At 36.9% G+C, this 19,535-nt stretch overlaps 1 protein-coding gene across 5 annotated transcripts in view; it reads right to left on the bottom strand.

The window, feature by feature from the left end:
• Nucleotides 1-19,535, bottom strand: part of MROH9 (maestro heat like repeat family member 9) — a 101,512-nt gene that overhangs the window by 71,540 nt on the left and 10,437 nt on the right. For 4 of the 5 annotated variants that reach the window (XM_007480760.3, XM_007480762.3, XM_007480763.3 and 1 more), the window contains exons 4-7: nucleotides 7,771-7,906; nucleotides 6,383-6,469; nucleotides 2,165-2,269; nucleotides 167-302 (exon numbers count right to left, since the gene is read on the bottom strand). In XM_007480760.3, the coding sequence (XP_007480822.1) occupies nucleotides 167-302; nucleotides 2,165-2,269; nucleotides 6,383-6,469; nucleotides 7,771-7,906 (464 nt within the window). Of the gene's footprint in view, nucleotides 1-166; nucleotides 303-2,164; nucleotides 2,270-6,382; nucleotides 6,470-7,770; nucleotides 7,907-13,091; nucleotides 13,242-19,535 lie in introns of all 5 variants that reach the window. The other variant, XM_007480761.3, reaches the window with a different exon arrangement.

Here is a 19,535-nt window from a genome sequence, read left to right as displayed (position 1 = left end):
CTTAGCCTTGTGAATGTCTTAAAAAAAAAAAAAAGTAGGTCTTAGGTCAAGCTAGGCCAATCGAGAAATCCAGACGTAGAACTTATCCCAGCAGATGTGAGCAGAAGAGCCCAGACTAGAAATCTTTGCCTAGTCGGGACCAACCATGAGGTCTGAGTCACCTTACCATTCTGGAATTTTATAATGCAGAGAAGGTGATACATTGCGATGGAAGCCTGGATAACAATTTGGAGATTTTTATGGCTGCATAAAACAGCCAGTTCTGCTGCCAGGTGACCCATACATGGAATATCAACTGTTTTCTGAGAAAGAGAGACAGAGAGAGGCTGAGAGAGAGCTTATCTACTTTAATGTGCTCCCTATAGAATGAGGCATTCCAAAGAGGGCTTTTCTTACACCCTGCCACCATCACAGACACAAACACCAGATGATATCTACAAAGCAGGTTAGTGAATCCTTAAAACATCTTCAGAGATATGGCAAGCTATTTCTGTATTGGGGGCAGATGAAGGCAGCAGCAGGTCACCAGGCTTACCTGGAGTATGCCTGGTGAGAAGAAGGAAGTATCCTGAGACATAATGAGATTTCAAATCTTACATGTTTCAAATTTCAGACTGCCAAAGGAGGGAGCACCCCAGAATGAGGCAGCTTTAGCCAAAGCATCGAGGCCAGGAAGAGGAGGGAACATACTCCGGATATGCTTCTGCCACTCTTGGGTGGGAGAAGGGCACAGAAGGAAGTATTCCAGGAAAAGTACTGCTGACATATAAATTTTCTGCCATGGCACTGAGCCCCAGTTACCCTGAGTTCCATACAGAGTTTATGGACACAATCTTAATGCTCCTATATTCATAAAAAGCATAGTTCAGGTTACCACAGAAGTCCTTAGATAAACCTCTCTATAATCTCTTGGAATAATCTGACTCCTGTACATGACTGAGAATTTCTTCTAGAAAATTCCTGATATCACTCCCCTTCATTCACTCCGTTCCAGCTTTGGACCAGTTTGATTAGAACAGACAATTGGAATTTTTCAGAAGGAATTTTTTAGCTAGGGTTTGGCCAAAACAGCTTCTGAGGTTCCTTCCAATGGGGAAAAAAAAGAAAGGTCCCAATGGCTCATTCAATTATAGGCAGAGCTCATATCACATGCTACAAATGTGGTCCTCCTTAAAAAAGATGGTGAGAGGGATGTATACACATTGTCCCAACTTATAATCAGTTGACATGCTGATTCTATGTATAGAAATGGTCAGCCTATAAATTGCCTATATGTGGCCTTTTCCTAAGTCGCCAAGAAGGAATGGGTTCCTTAAGGCACCATGTTCCATTCTCTGGTGTAGGGCCAATGTAGAGGTGAGGGCCTGAAGTGAAATGTTCCAGGTTCTCATAAGGCTTCTCACTTCATCACAAAATTTTCCTCATAGAAGCAATGATATATACACGATGGTTATCATCTCAGGCCAATGAGTCCCTCAAAATCAGACTTAAGTTACAGTGTAGGAGGAGAGTCCTATTTAACTAGGCAAATGCTTTTGGTGGGAACCTAACCCCGCATGTATAACAATAATTTTCAGCATTGGTTCTTCCAGAAACCTCTTTTAATAATAACAAAAATGTATTGTAACGCCCCATGGTAATTTAAAGTCCTGCTCACAATATTCTGCAATTATTTGCTGGTTAAGGCACCATTAAGTAATTTTTAGTGCAAATTTGTGGATTGTCATTGCAAATTGGAGACCTGGGAACCCCAAATGGGAACCACTTATGTATCATGCTGTTGTCAAAGTTCTAAGTTCCAAACATCCTTTTTACAAATTAACCACAGACAGAAGAGGACCAAGTATCCATTCTAAGAACAGTCATCCATATACAAAAGAAATCTGAGTTTTGTAGAAGAACTAGTTTATTGAGACACACCCATCATTGAGGCATTTACTATTATGCATGGATGTATCCAAACTACTCCTTTGGGAACACTAAGTGCTAAAAAACAATTTGAGGCTTAAAGATTCCTTTCCTAATGGTTCATATCACCAGCAAAAATGTTTTCAAACATACTTCTCTCTATTAAGAAAATGAGCAAAAGGATTGGGGTAGGGGAGAAGGCAAGCACTACATAAATATGGACTTTTAGGTATTAAAGTTATCTCTTTTGACTTACATATCCCTGAATTTTTCTTCTTGAAAACTTTATGACCTTGCTTATGATGGTCATGACTCGTTCTTGCAAGTAACGGTTATTTGCATTCATCCATATTATCATTTCCTGTTGGGAGCATAAAGGAGGTAAAGGAATGAACACTGGACCAAGAATTGGACATAGGATGAACTCCCAGCTCTACACATGGGGTAACCCTAAGCAAATCACTTAATCTCTGTGATCCTCATTTCTTCATCATTAAATGAGAAAGTTTAATTTAAGGCCATAGTGATTGATTATGGTTCAAAATACATGACTTCAGAGGCTATCTAGTTCAACACCCCTCCACCATCCCTTGTGATTTTACAGATGAAGAAACTAAAGTCCTGAGAAGTTGTCATACTAATAACTAATATCAATATTATGAATAATATTTTATTTATATATATATATAACAATAATAGCATTTATATAGTGCTTTAAGGTTTAAAATTTTACATATATTCTCTCATTTGATCATGACTACAACCCTGGAAGGTAGGTGCTATTATTATCTTTACAGATAAGGACACTGATTCAGAAAGAAGTTGTGACTTACCCAGCATTATACAGCTAGGAATGTCTGAAGGAAAGAATCAAATAGAAGTCTTCCTGGCTCTAAGTACCACACTCAGTACACCATTATTTAGTTGCCCCTAGATTAAGTGGTTTCTCTCATTGGGAGTAAAGAATAAAGGAAGACTGTGACCTCTGACTTGAAAGCCAATGCTTTTTCCATTGTGTTAATATCTAGATCCATCCATGTAGTTTTACTGTTCCAAGATCTATGATCAATTCTAATTTTCAGAAGTGTTCTCCTTTAGATCTCTAATTTTCACATTTCATCAATTTCATAGCAATTTCCATCAGATTCCTGTGATTTCTGCTATGCTGCCAGTTGAACTCAAATTTTGTCTGCTTTAACTTGTTAGATTCCATGAATTCAATTACCTTTATGCTGTCAATCAGATCACTCATGACCACCCACATTAGTAAATGCCTGTGGCTCCTTATTACCTGCAATAATTTGCTTATGATATCACCATTTATGTCAGACTCATGTATTCACTTTGGACTCATCTTGGTAGACACTGTCTATGCCTTGTTTCTTCCAGGCTAATTTCCAGCTGTCCTATGTATTTTTGTCAAATACTAAGTTTTTACTATAATAATTGCTATCTTTGGGCTTATCATCAACTGCTGGGCTACTGTGTTTATTTGCTTCTGTATGATATTCATCTAATCTATTCCAATGATCAGTATTTCTTATATGGTTAAAATTGTTTTGATGATTATTGCTTTGTAATATAGTTTAAGATCTGGTACTGCTAGGGCCTTTTCCTTCATATTTTTTAAAATGATTTCCTTGAAAGTCTTGACCTTTTTTTCCTCCAGATGAATTTTTTAAACCCTAACTTTCTGCCATACTAACAACTCTAAGACAAAAGGGCAAGGGCTAAATAGGTAAACAAGGTTAAGAGACTTGTCTAGAATCACACAGCAGAAGGTGTCTGAGGCCAGATTTATATCCAGTCCTCCTGATTGCAGGTCTGCTGCTCTATCCACCCTGCCCCCAGATGAATTTTGTTATTATTTTTTCTAGCTCTATAAAGTAATTCTTTGGAGGTGTGATTGGTATGTCACTGAATAACTTAATTGATTCAGGTCATTTGTCATTTATATTATATTGGCATGACCTACCCATGAGTAAAAAAAAAAAATCTTTCCAATTATTTAGAGCTGTTTTTATCTGTCTTTAGCTTTTAAAACCCTGTTCATCCTGGCATCTTTCTATCTGTCCAACTAGTACCCATTATATTTTACTCCCTACTACCTATTCTACAATCTAATGACACTGACTTCTTTGCAGTTCTTCTAGTAGGACACCGCATCTCTAGACTCTGTGCCTTTTCACTGGCTGTTCCCCATGCATGATATTCTCTTTTTCCTCATCTCCATCTTCAGGACTCTTTAGTTTCCTTCTAGTCTGAATTAAAAACCCAATTCTCACATGAATAATTTCCTAGTTCCTCATGATATTAGTGCCTGAGATTTCTCCAAGTTATCCTTTCTTACGTAGTTATTTAAACATCGGTTCCCTGATTATATTGTGTACTCCTTGAAGGTAGGTGCTGACTTTCCTCCTCTTTGTATTCTCAGAGGTTAGCCCAGTACCTGGGACACAGTACTCGCTTAATGTGATCGACTCGACTTGACTGGAGTGCTTACCACTTTTAAGACACCATGTTAGTGGGTCAGGTACAGGTAACTTTATTGACTCACAGACAAAATGAAACAAAAATTGCTGTTTCTGAGGACTTTATATACCCCAACCAGTCCTTCATGACCTAATATTATACCACTAACCAACCTTGACTTCAGTACTCTTCAATGATTACGTAATCTAACAACTTACATTTAATGATCAGTTACAATATGCTAGGCAGTCTGCTAGATTGTAGAATACAAAGACAAAAATGCTGATTATCACATTTCTGTCATTGGAGGGAAAAGTAGACAATTCACTTCAAAGTGGCTTCTCCTCTTTTTTCAAGATAAATGGTTCTCCTTAACCTTTCATTCAGTTGAACTCACATCAATTTCTACTCCTTGCCTCCCAGTGGTAGCTTAAGAAATACTCCTAAAGATGATCCTTATGACAAGAAAGTAACCTTGAGATCCCCCCAAAAGTTTATTTGAATTTATCCCATTTATTGTGATGATTAAACGTATGAGAGCTCTCATTTCAATAATGATTACAGCTAGTATATGTATGTGTATACATGACATTTTAAGGTTGGTGAAGCACTTTGAATATACATTTCATTTTATCCTCACAGCAAAACCAGCTCTTTATTATTATCCATATTTTTAAAATGAGGAAACTGAGGCAGAAGTTAAGTGACTTGCCCAAAGTCACACAGCAAGTAAGTGTTTGAAGATGGATTAGAACTGGGGTCTTCTTGAGTTCCAGGTCACAAGTTTGGAATGAAAGAATAAGGTTTTTAAATGGTAAGTATGGGGGCAACTAATTATCTCAGTGGACAGAATGCCAGGCTTGGTGTCAGGAGGACAGAGGTTCAAATCTGATCTCAGACATTTCTAAGCTATGTGACTATGGAAATATTGCTTAACCCAATTGCCTTACTGCCTTAGAACTGATACATAAAAAGGGTTTAAAAACAAAAACGAAAAAGAACTTGTCACATGAAATCTAAACACCTAGATTCCAGTCCTAGCTCAGATACTTATGAGCTGTATGACCTTGGGCAAGTCCCTTTGCCTCTTTACAGACTTCAATTTCTTTATCTGTTAAATGGGGCTAACAATACTTAGCCTACCTCCCTCACAGGTCTATCCTTAAATGATGAAAGTTCCTCCTTTGTAAAGCACAAAATAATTGATAAGAAATGATTTATTATTCAACCCTATTCAATTCAACTAATATTTATTACTTACACACATAATTGTGAGTAAGATACTTTGCTAGGCACAAGATAAAAAAGAGCAATTCCCACCCTCGAGGGACTTACAACTGAACAATAATGAGTCCTATTATAAAGGAATTCTTTACTATAAGAATTTGAAGATACTGTAAATTAAATTATGACATTTTCCTTCTCCCTGCTCCTCAAAACAAGTTTATATATACACAGTAAAAGTCTGTTAGCTCCAGTATCAATAATCAGTAATGGGATTGTTATTCTACTTGAAGGATCAGTGACATTATTATCATTTTTGTTTTGCTGTTTCTTTTTATCTTTCTATAGAGATAGGATTAGGGACTGAATCTATGATTATCTTGGGTCTGGGTAGGGAACTCCAAGGTGAGGAAACCCTTTCCCAATGCAGGCTACTCCCCCTTTTTATATTAAAGTTTTAGAAAGTTACCAAGAGCCCTCAGAAGTTTGATGATTAATTCAACATCATCTAGATCAGAATTTGCCAGAGTTGGAACAGAAAACCATGGCTTCCCTTTCATTCCTATAGAAGAGGTGAAACCTCATTTATTTAATGATTTGCTGTCTAATTCAAGAGCTGATGAGGGTTACCACCAGAGAGTTAAAAGGAATAGGGAGACAAGGGCAACAACAGAATCATGTCTGTATTCCTAGACATGTGACAGAATTATAAACGTCAAATTTCTGTTCTTTTTAAGAACTATAAAGAAATCACCCTCTTTAGGGTTGCCTACTTTACCCGTAAGATCTGTAGCTTGTAAAGGTCTTTAGCTACCAAGATCCGAAGTGTGTCCTCAAAGATGCATAAAATACTTTTGTATAGGTGCTAAAAGAAAAAAGGAAAGCAGAATTATGAGCTGGTCTTGGGCAAAATCACACTATGAATGAGTTTGTATTAATCATAATTTGGGTAGCAGTTGGGATTCAGGGATGAAAATGTCTATGAGATGCAGACACCAATATGATGCTTCAAGACTGAATATTGATAATGAATAAATAAAAGAACCACAGAACTCTCTTCTCTCACCCTTTCCTGCTCTTGCTCTGTACTTCTTTTCTTAAAAAATAAACCCTTACCTTCCATCTTGGAGTCAATACTGTGTATTGACTCCAAGGCAGAAGAGTGGTAAGGGCTAGGCTATTGGGGTTAAATGACTTACCACTCTCACAGTCTGAGGCCAGATTTGAACCCATGACCTCCCATCTCTGTACTTCTTAAAAAGTCTTTTTAAATTAATTAGCCTGTTGCCCCTGTCACCCACATCACCACTAAACTCTCTCCTAGCCACCCACACTCCTTTCCAATGTTCCCCTCTTTCCCAATCTCTCAGTGGGGATTGTGGACACATTGAATAATATTTTTAGAAGTGGAAGGAATTTTAAAAGTCATATAATCCAACCACCTCATTTTATAGATGTGAAAACTGAGACCAAATCTTTCTGATTCCAGACTTACAGCACTATTCAGTATACCACCTAGCTGCCTTGATATATGATTATATAATTTATTATTATATATTAATAATGTTACATACTATTAATAGTAATTGATTGATATTGATATAAATTGATCAATTATTGATATTAATGGATTACAATTTATATTAATGTGATTCTTATTTGATATATAATTTTAACCCAGAAGCTCCATAAATTTCAGCACCTTGTAACCTTGTCATGTAGAACTGACTAATGGACCTGTCCCCCTCTCTAACTGAGGCCTCAGAGTGGCACACTTGGTGACCATCAATCCTTGTCTAAGCCATATATGAGAATAGAAGCTATATGTCTTCTCAGCCCCAAGAAGAAGGTGACCACCAAGATAATGATTTCTAGTGAGGGGAGTAGAACTGCATCTGATGAAAGGATTGAATGTGGTCTTTGTGGTTTCTGGGACTTTGGAGTTAGAAAGGACCTGAATAATCATCTCCATTCAGCATCCCTCTCTTCCATCCCTCCCTCCCTCCCATCCTTATACAAATGAGGACTACAAGGCTCAGAGGATTAGATGACTTGCCCAAAGTCACTGAAATTGTGGCAGAAATGGTAGCATAACCTGTTTCTCTGACCCCCCGTCTACTTTTCTTTACACAATACCTACAATGAATGAATAATATAAAATGCTACCTCTATGTCCTCTTGGTCATCTGAATTCTTTTGCCTTTCTAGTAGTTTGCTTAAATTAGGCATGGAGAACACATTTCGAAAGCATTCCTCTATTGTCTGCAGTTGGATTTCAAATTGCTCTAAGGGATCCATGTAGCTGGGAAGAGAAATGCATCATCTGGTCATTTTAAACCTTTTTAGTATGGCCGGCTAGAGATCAGGACAAACTCATTTATGAGGTAGGGTCTTGGCTTGAATTGGGAGACTTCTTTGAATAAGAAGAAAAGGGATAACCTGTTCACTAAAATCATTTCAAGGAGCAGAGGGCCATCCGGTAGTCTACAGAGAGGCAAACCAGCCCAAGTCAGAAAAACAGAGCAGATTAAAGCACCCAATATTTTGATCAGACCTATGAATGACTGCTTCTCTTCTAGCCTAAGCAAGAGAAGACCTAGTCTCAAAAAAGCAAAAACAAAAACAAATCCTCTACAATACACAACAAAAACAAAATTGCTTTTAATTTAGTTAATTAATGTAACTAGTCTCTGCGAGGTAATAAAAGTAGAGAAGACTGATGGAAAAATGTCACATAAATATGTGAATGATTGAGATTACCTCACCTTCCTCGAGGTATTTATTTTTAAGCAAGTGCTTGAGTATTCTTTCAGAGACAGTGGGAAGCAGGGGGGAAAGATGGACATGAAGGAAGAAAGCTTTGGGCAGGAAGCCACCTCATGCTTGGATTGCCAACTTTTGAGGTCAGTTCCCTGCAGCAAAGATGCTTTAAACACCTTTGGTTTTGCACAATTTCTTTGCTTCTCCCATTTTGACCTACACGTTTTCTCTCTCTGAAAACTTTTCCAAACCTTTCTGTGTTTTTTCCCCAGTTGGTTCTATCTGCTGAAGTAGCCTCAGAAAACCTTTAGTATTAGGAGTGGGATTAGGGAGTTTGTCTCTGAGCTGAAGATAACCTGCCTATCTACACATGGTACTTTGGAAGGTATTTACAGTTCAGTGTAGCACATTTTTTTTTTCTAACCAAAATACCATAGCACAGATGGAACAAACCAGACCAAGAAAAGACAGAATTCATCCATCTTTAACAAGCAAATATGATCAATGTTTTTTGTTTTATTTTTGAAACTTGTCTACCCCATTGATTTTATTGAATAGAATTGACAGTTTGTGCTATTCATTTACCTCTGAAGTTGTACTGTATTATAAAAATAGGATTTTTCCTCTTTTTAAATCATTACTTTAATATAATTTGTGATGGCATTTCCCCCTTTGTACTCATTTCAGAATCTTTATACACTCAGAAAAATCTAATTTGTGTCTAAGTTGCTGTTTGACCATTCATGCACTATGAGCTTCAAATAAATCAGTATGAGTCCATAAACTCAGGACTCAGAAAACTAGTTTGGACCCAAAAGAATTTAGATTGGAATAATGTGGATGTGATTTTTAAAAAAAATTAAAATGAATGTAATTTCTTTTAAAATTGTGATTATTATTTTTATTTTTAAACCCTTAGCTTCCATCTTGGAATCAATACTGTGTATTGTACACAGTATTGATTCCAAGACAGAAGAGTGGTAAGGGCTAGGCAATGGGGATTAATTGACTTGTCCAGGGTCACACAGCTGAGAAGTGTCTGAGGCCAGATTTGAACCTAGGACCTCCCATCTCTAGACCTGGTTCTCAAACCTCTGAACTACCCAGCTGCCTCCAAACTGCAATTATTTTGATCATAGACTTGGAATCCAAAAAGTTAGAAGGATCTTTAAAGATCATGTAGTTCAAACTTCCTCAACTCAATTTTGAATCTCTTCTCTGACATTTCTGAGTAGGAGATCTATGACATTTGCTTGCAAATGTCATAGGGATTTTTCCTCTTTTTAGGGTTAGGGGTTAGGGAACTCTTTACCTGCTGAGGTAGTCCATTTAATTTTAATATAGCTCTAATCTTTGGTGGGTTTCTTTCTTACATTAAATAAGAATCTGTCTCCTATGGCTTCCACTCATTGGTTCTAATTATTATCTCTGGAACCAAACTAAAAATACTCCCTCTTTTATATAACCACCCTTTAAATATTTGAAGATAGACTATATCCCCTGTACTAGAGAGGGAATTTAGTGATAGATATTAAGGGAAATCAAAAGATGTTACACCGGGAAGCAGTTTGAAGGAAGGAAGCTGTTTCAGAGCACCTCCTTCACTTCCTGTTCTCTTCACTAATCAACTTGATGAAGTTTGCTTCACAGATGGTAAATCAGTTCCTCTCTAAATACAACAACCTTCTTTTCTTTTCTTAAAGTTTTCTTTAGTTTAAAATATCTATTTATTTCTCTTTGGGGAAGGAGATAAGGGGGATAAACTGGGAGAGAGGGAAAGGGTTTCCCTAATTCTAATTTATTACTTGTTGAAGAATTTGAGTGTAAGTCTCTTCAAAAGAAAAAATTTCTTCCTCTGATGGAAAATAGCAGTAAACTGCTGTTGTCTTTTCTGGGCAAGACTATTCTTTTCCTTCAGTTCAAATGAGAGGTAGAAAGGTAATGGCTAGAGAGAAGATGAAGTGGTCTGTCTTCAAACCAACCCCAAGCAGAAGAAAGAAGTCCAGGCAGCTGGAGTCCAACTGTCTTCTCTCTTAAGCTTTCATGGAATTCTCTCTCTCTGTCTCTCTGTCTCTCTGTCTCTCTGTCTCTCTGTCTCTCTCTGTCTCTCTGTCTCTCTCTCTGTCTCTGTCTCTGGCTCTCTGGCTCTGTCTCTGGCTCTCTGTCTCTGTCTCTGTCTCTCTCTGTCTCTGTCTCTGTCTGTCTGTCTCTCTCTCTCTCTGTCTGTCTCTCTGTCTCTCTCTGTCTCTCTGTCTCTCTCCAGCTCTCTTTCTCTCCCCCCCCCCTTCCCCTAATGGGTCAAGGTTCCATGTGTTCTTGAGCTTTTCCTGCTTTGCATTTCATTTCTTGTCTTTGCCCATTTCCCTCATCACAACTTACCATTTCTGTTTTGTGGCACAAATTTCAACCACAAATTTTGTACCCTATTTATCATACTTACCTAAATTATATCTTAATCCATTCTAACTATCTATCCTATGAAAATATACTAGCCTATTCTAATTATGCCACAACCCCCAAAATAAGAAATCTCAATCTATATTTACTATTCTAATTTAACCCTATCCTAAGATTTGGAATTGTAGGAAAATGGGATAGGTAATGAAATACAAATGCAATACAGAAATATGGTTTTGAACAACAATAACCAATGCAACAATTTAAACAATGTTTAGCAACAAAGTAAACTTTCCTATCTCCATGAACCATAACCTGTTCTAAGTAAACCTTTCATAAACAATATCAATTCCTAAAATAAATATGTAGCTTAACTCATCATAAATACAATATTAATCAGTCCCTGATCTATCTTGAATCTCAGATTCCCTAATCTTGCCCTGTGTGTTAGCTGTTAGAAAATGTTAGTAGCTTAAAATCATATTGTTAGTATGTTAATCCATTAGTATTTTACAAATGTACATGGTTCTGTCTATACAAATTTTACATATGTACATTATGATACATTTGCATGTGAGTTCTGTTCAAAAGTCATTCAGATAAGAAATTTTTTTCTTTGAGTTTTTACAGAAACTCAAAATTATATCAGCATGAATTTTTTTGTGTGTTCTAATTATGAGATGTTACATATTTACCCCATCCATGAGATTTCTTCATGTTGTGTTTATATATGATTGTATATGCATGTACCTATGTGTGAAGTTAACAGGTATGATGAATTCTTATGTGGCCCTTTCACCATCAGTCCTAGATTTCAAAGTCTTTCTGTGTCCTTGGTGTTGATTGTAGGAAACATACATGTTTTGGGTTTTTCATCTGTTCAGGTTATACATGTTGTCTGCCATCTCACCTTGATTGAAGTCCCATGTTCTTTAACGTACAGGAACATACATGTGTGTAAGATAGTTTTTGCCTGTGTGTAAGACTGATTTTTTTCTTGTTTGCATATGCATGGAAGTAAGTTTGAATTCTTCATGTGTGCCTGTCAATCTTCTATTGTTTTATTCTTCATGAGTGGATGTATGTTTTTCCATGTGATAATCTTCATGTGTGGGTGTATGTAATATGTTCTAATTAGATATTAAAATATGTCTTATACTTTAAAATGTGCTATTGTCTTTTATCATTTGATGTTTAATTATCATGGGGTTTTATTTCATGGAGATTTAATTTCTTTGAGATGTTTATATTGGGAGATTATTTTGACTTTTGAATTATTCTTGGAGATAGAATTTTCTTTACTTTGGTTTCTATTTTCTTGTTTATATAGATAGAATCATACACGATGTAGTGTGTTTTGCAGATATGTTTTCTTTGTTAATTAATCTTATTTCAGTATTATTATTATTATTATTGTTATTAGCAGAGATCTGTTCTTTTTGGAGCTATTTTCCTTCATATTTGGGACTATTTCATTTTTTTCCCATTACATTCTGTTTTATCTTTTACTCTCATGTCTCTCATTTGTACTGTTGTCGTTGTTGTGTGTGTGCAGTGCTTTCATTTTGTTATTCTTCTTTTACTCTCATGTATTGATTTCCATATTTATAGGGACAATTTTTAACATATTGTTAGGACTATTGGCAATACTTGAGATTTTTTTCTTTTGCATTTTCTTTAGGATGTTACTTCTTGCTCTTTGCTGGTAAAATTATGGGAATAGTGTTGTTTTACATGTGAGCCATGATACCATGGATCTTTCCCAGACATTTTGATGGATGTAGGAGTAATCATAATCACGTCTAGAGGGCTTACTCATCTCGGTTCCATTGATGTCTCTCTATTAAAATTCTTCACATATACTTTATCTCCTGGTTTTATATCATGTAGTGAAAAATCCAATGGTACCCTTTGTACAAATAATCCTAGCCTTCTTAATTCCTCCAATCTATTTTGTATTTCTACTAAATAGGAATGGAGTTGGCATTCTCCTTTTAGCATGGATACATATGATGATCTTGCTGTTCTACCATGTCATAAAGGTTGACCATATAACATCTTGAATGGGGATATGTGCAAGTCACCTCTGGGTCTTGTTCTCAGCTGAAACAAAGCTAAAGGAATAACGTCTGTCCATTTCAAGTGTATTTTGGAACAGAGTTTTCCTATGGATGTTTTCAATTCTTTGTTCATTTGTTCAACTTGGCCTGAACTCTGGGGTCTATATACATTGTGTAGACTGCTTTTTGTACCCAAGTTCTTATTCTTGCAGGATCTGAGATGTGATATGAGTCCCTCAATCCAAGTCTATGGTATCAGGAATGCCATACCTGGGAATTATTTCTTTCAGCCACTACTGTGGCTGTACTGTTCATTCGAGCTGGATATGCCTCAACCCATCTCGTCAATCTATCCACAATAGCCAGTGCATGTTTGAATCCTTTATCATTAGGCATGTTTATGTAGTCAATTTGCAGACACTGTAACAATTAAAATAGTGTTTAGCATAAACTGTTACATATAAAAGAGTGGTTACCTTAAACTGTGTCCACAAAAATATGGTTTCAAGACAGCGTCTTGAGTTAAATCAAAAATAAAGTGGTTGCTAGGGAAAATTTCCTAAATATGAAATATACCCAAGTCAGCTGGGTTTTATAGAGATTTTAATTAATACAAATTAAGGAATTAATGAAAGTGAGAGAGAATAAGAGAGGAATAAGTATGAAGGGCCTTAGGCAACATGGCCTAGGCCTGAATCTTAAGAGAGGGATCAGTCAGTCTTTAATCACTCAACACAAGATCTTTCCAAGCAAAATTCTAGTGTTCAGAGAGACTCACCAGTTCAGCTCCTCAACTCAACTAAGTTCAGCCATTGAACCCTTCCATCAGCTTTGGCAAGCTGCTCTTCCTCACAGAGAGAGTTTCTCAGAGAGAGTTCTCCAAAAGAGTCCCCCTTGCTCTCAGCTTATGACCTCCTTTTAAAGAGAATTTTCTCCTATGTCACCTCCCCTAAGTTCTCACATCTACCAATCACAGTAGACGTTTTCACAGGACTGACCATTCTTAATTCACACCTGAGTAGACTAAACTTTTGAGTAATTCACACCTGAGTAGACTAAAACCTCACACCTCATTTGTTAAGCTTGTCCCTTGTAAGATTGCAAGTTGCCTGTCCTTCATAGGTACTTAGCACCTTTCTAAAAATAGACTTAGCTTAAGGTTTTTGCTTCACTATAAGTATGAGTTAAGTACTTTTTCATTGTTCAGTAAAGAGTTTACAACTTTATCTTCCCCTAAAGTATGCTTAAGTATGGGTGGAGTAGAGTTTTCACATTCCTGACTAAGTCCCTTCATTGTTTAAAATGGGGAAAGGTCTTAACCAAGTGCTCTGAAGTAGGGTCTGAGAATTTTTAAGATTCACAACACTGGAAAGGCATATATCTTAGAGGTCTGCCTCCCAATGCTATGTTCTTAAAATGATCTTGATTAAATTTCCTACATATGTCACATGCCTGACTCTAATAGCATTTGTTGATATCCCTGGAGCTGTCCAGAATCTTTGTACCACATCTAGAATGGATTGCACTCCATAATGACCTTTGGAATGAATCACATTACACAGATATTGGTATAATTTTCTGGGGAGAATTGGTTTCCCACTTTGAGCTACCTAGATGCCTTTAACTATTCTATCCCCTAGATGCTTTTTCCATGACTGAACCTCATCCCCATGGTAAGCTTTGGTAAGATCATGGTTTTCCACCAGGGAAAGATTCAGAACATTGTAGGGACCAAATCTTACTGAATATTTAGCTGTTATATCTGCTCTTTGGTTTCCTAGGGATATCCTGTCCTTGCCATAAGTATGTGATTTTTCACTGTATTATGGCTAACTCTTTTGGCAAGTTGAAAGTCTCTATCAGATGATGGATAAGTTCACTATATGCAATTGGTTTTCCAGTTGTTATAAAACCTCTGTTCTTCCAAATAAAAGTCATTGAATGAATCTCAGAAAAAATGTAAGAGGATCAGTGAAAATATTTGCTCTTTTGTCTTTTGCCAACTCCAGGGCTCGGAACAAAGCTTTTAACTCAGTGCCCTGGGTGCTGACATGATTTGGTAATGATGCATGCCAAGTGTTTTTATCATTATTTACTACTATACATATTTTATCATTATTTACTGCCCCTGTGACCCTGTGTCCTCTATAGATATATGAGGATTCATCAGTGTATAACGCCATGTCAGGATCACTAAGAGGTGTGTCTTTGAGATCTTCTCTAGGCTTATACATCGTTTCTACCACTTAGTTACAATCATGCAGTACTTCTCTACCCAATGGCAAATCTGGAATCAGAGTAGCTGGATTTAACAGTGCACATGTATGAATAGTTGTTTTCATTTCCCAGCAAAATGATCCCATACTGCGACAGCCTGGCATTTGTGAAAGCATGCGTATTCTGTGACCATAAGAGTTTTTCAATTTGGTGTGCAGAATACACTTGTAGCTTGCACCCCAGTACAATATCATTTACTTTCTTTACCATGAGAGCAGTTGCAACAATGCTTCTCAGGTAATGTCCCATTCCCTGTGCAACCATGTAAAGGATAGACCTGTAAAATGCTACGGGTCTTAAATTCAACCTAAAATATTGTGCTAATACCCCTGACGCGATGCACTTAGCTTCATGTACATTCAAGTGGAACTCCTTCTTGTAGTTTTGTATCCCTAAAGCTGGAGCTGTTAAAATGTCTTGTTTCAACTTTGACAAAGCATGAAGATGTTCCTTAGTTAGTTGTAATGGTTATTTAATCCCATTCTTTGTCAAGTCAGTTAAGCACTTTAAAATATGGGAATACCCTATGATATACTTTCTTGAGAAACCAGCAACACCTAGGAATGCTCTGAGTTGTTTCTTAGTTCTAGGTATGCCCAACTTCTGTATATCAGCTATCCTTTTGCTTAAAATTTTGCTGGTGCCCTCTTCTAGGATAAATCCAAGATATTCTACTTTTGGGAGTACCCACTGAATCTTCTTCTTAGAGACCTTGTGTCCTCTCTTATAAAGCTCTATCACTACTTTTTTTGAGTCTTCTAAGCACATTGTTGGATCTGGTGATGCCAAAAGTAAATCGTCCACTAAGTGCATCAACTTGCTGTGCTTGAAACTGATAGTTGTTAGATCTCTTTTGTGAATTTTAGATTTACTCCACCCTGCTTAGTCTTTAGAATTTTAGCAACCAAGGAATGTATACACCCCCACTTAAGGATTAACTATAGAGGAGGATGGCCTATGACCAATATGTGTTAGCGAGTGACAAATCAGAAACAACTGACTCACCCTCTGGGCTGTCCTAAGCCAAGCTTAAGCCACCATTAGTACATGTGAGACCCAGGAAGTGTTGTAAAGAACTGCCTATATATTTTGTGTCACTTCCTGTGATTGCTCTCTCAGCAGCATTGGGAGCTCTTGGTGGTGTTTGGCATTTTGTGGCTTGGTGGTGAGGTTATTGGGAGAAGCTTTGTAGCATGATTTAGGTGAAGTGGCTTCCCTGAGTAACCTTGGTGAGTAAAACAAGGCTTATTCCTCTTTTTCTTGACCTTCTGAAAGCACTATCCTCTGAGGAGGACCCTCATCTCAGAAGAGGCCTCATGGCTGGAAGCCAAGCTACATTTAATCTTCTGAGAAGACCCCTTGGCTGAGGCCTCTGAACTTCCCTTGGTTTAGGCTAGGCCAGAGAAAATCTTATACCCTTTCTCTCTTCTCCTTCTTAATTTCTTCCTTCTATTATAATTAAACCACCATAAAATCCCAAACTGACTTGAGTATTTTATTGGGATTGAATTTAAATCCCTGGCAATCACTAATATAATATATTCAGTCACAACCCTAATTTTACCCTTACACTCTGAAGTAGTTCACAGAATATAGAAGCTGATTCACAATAGCCCTGGACAAGCCTTGTCCAGCAGAGCTGATTTTGTCCCCATTGGTAAGCAAAAATGTTTTGGGAGTCACTGTGCAATGGTATGGTGAAGTATACATTGCTCAGATCTATCACCGTGTACCACCAAGAATTTGATGGAATCTGTGTGATGATATCATTTGGAGAAGGTGTCACTGTATAAGTCTTTTTTATAACGTTATTTACTGCCCTAAGATCCTCTACAAATCTCCAGGAGTACATCCCATCTGCATTTAACTTGTTTTTCTTATTAGCTAGAATTGGACTATTAAATTCAGACACTGTAAGTCTTAAAATGCCTCGCTCTAGCAAGCTGTTAATAATTGATATTATGCCTTCAATAGCTTCTTTTGCTAAGTTTGTATTGAGGTATCTTAGGAGGTACACCATCCCCGACTTCTATCTTTACTGGTGTAGCAGATTTTATTCTACCCACATGATTTTGATGTTTAGCAAAAAACCCTTGTGGTATGTCATCAGGTATGTGATCAGGTATGTCATACAGCAATGTTAAAGTTTGTATCTGTTCAGGTTTTTCCTCCAATTTCTCCAGATATAGCAATGGATAATTCTTTAAGAAATGTTTGGGTAAGGTATATATTCCCAGATTGTTCACATTGCAGGGTTGCACTGATTTTACATAAAATATCCCATCCTAAAAGGTTATCTGGACATTCAGGAATTAGGAGAAATGTATGTTCAGTGGTGAGAGGACTTAGCTTAACCATTGTGCTTTTGAGCTCTGGGACTTGCTGTATTTCCCAGTAGCTCCTGCCACTGAAACCATACCCCCTATGGTGGTATCTCCTGGGAATGACTTTAGGACTGACTTTGAAGCACCAGTATCCATGGGAGCTTTGTATTGCTTTTCCCCCACCTTAATCCACATATATGGTTCAGGTTTATCTGTTGTTAAAGAACTGATTGTCAAACTGTCACTGTGCACTGCACCTTTATCATTAGCTGACTGTATGGTTGAATCAATTAAAATTCCTTAGTTTAATTAATTTCCTGCCTGATATTTATTACCACTTGAGTCTGTAGTGTCTTTCTCTTCCTTGGAATATGAATCTAAACTATAGTCATCTTTTTGTACATATTCTGTAACTTGGTCAGGCCTCCCCCCTCCATTCAGAATGTTAGCTTCATAGAAGTTTCTTGAACCCTTGGCCATCATGACAGTTGTTGTGCCCTGCATTCCATTTCTGTTTTCAAATCTAACTGTTGTTACCTTTTCAATATTTTGAATGTGGTTATCAATATCAACTGTAGTTTTAGCTCTATAACCCTTTAGATTTTAATTTTCCATATTGTTTTGTATAGGGTGAAAAATTTCAGCTTCTGTATTCAAGTTAGATCTTTTTCCTAAGGAAGTCTTCACCAAACAGCTTTTTGAATTTCTAATTGGTCCAAGTGGGGATTTATCCATGTCTGTGAGATTATTAACATTGTATGTAGTTTTAAAAGATATATGTGCAATAGTAACCTTAGTCTGTGCATTCATATGATTGTCTTGGTGCAGGGAATTGAAATTTTGTATCTTTGTTTCTGCCATCAACCTATGATTTTGTTGATATGGGTTTTTATAAATTTTCTTTCTCTCTTTTTCAATTCCTGAACCCAATCTATTCTCTTGACTGGTTACTATGCTCCTTCTGTATGCATCTCCAATATCTTTTGTCAACTCTGCTATCATATTTTTGATCTCTTGTCTTATATCCTTAACTTGCCTCTGCTTTTCATTAATGTTTTGATTTGATCCTGCATCAGAAATTCTCACAGACCACATAAATTCATTCTTAGGTACCATCCATGTAATTTCTTCTCCATTTTATCTTTAGGTTTCAATCCTGTAAGTCCCTTATTAAGTTTCACACTCTGCCATTCCTTTCTCCCATGCCCATTCTTATTTCAATTATTTAACATCCTGGCTTCATGATGAATACCTTACCTTTGCCACAACATCAGAGTACCTAGGTTTAGCTACTGATTCAATAGCTGATTTCATACTCTTAGGATCCAGAGTTTCTGAGCTCCTTAATGTGCAATGATCATAGCACCTGTTTGTGTTAGAGCTATAGTTAGTTCTTCCCTAATTCTTGTTATTTTTGTTATTTTGTTCATATTTCCTCTTTAAATAACAGTCTTTCACTATGTGGCCTACTTTTTGGCATAAAAAGCACTTCTTATTCTCTTTTTGACCTCTCTGTTGCTGGTATAAGGGTCTAGATTATGATTCAATTGCAGATTTTTAAATTCTTCAATCTCTTTTTGCTTCAGAGATTCCTCAGTGTTGTGTAATTTTTACTTTAACTCCTGCTTTTCCCATTCTTGCTCCTTAGGTTGTCATGTAAATATGTTCCAGTGTCTCTGAGTTCTGAGTTCAGTAATTGTAATGCTATCATACTTAGGAAAAAAAATTTCTGAAAAAGTTTTTCAAATGTGAGTTGCAGTGCCTCAGAAATTGTCTCCTCACATGAGCCACTGATACTTGGGAATCTTGGTTCAGACCCATTATGGAGTCAATGGTTTCAGCTAATCTGTCAATAAATGTGGCTGGATGTTTGTCTTTTTCCTGATTCATCTTGTCAAATTTGCTTCAAGCATTGGGCTTAGTATAGAACAACTTGATAGCCTGAAGGAGATCTCTGCATTTCCTAAGATATGCTAAGCTTGATGGGTTTGCAAAGTCAAAATCCTCCCTTTCTTCTATAGTAGGCCAACTTGCCAGGGATGAATCTTGTCTAGTCTTATCTACAAACTGCCTGTGTTCATGAAGGCTAAAAACTTCGGACATAAGAAAGTCT

The sequence above is a fragment of the Monodelphis domestica genome, chromosome 2 (assembly GCF_027887165.1).
Source record: "Monodelphis domestica isolate mMonDom1 chromosome 2, mMonDom1.pri, whole genome shotgun sequence".
Lineage (NCBI taxonomy): Eukaryota > Metazoa > Chordata > Mammalia > Didelphimorphia > Didelphidae > Monodelphis > Monodelphis domestica.
Note: the sequence above shows the minus strand (reverse complement) of the source record. Positions and strands in the feature narration are given on the sequence as shown.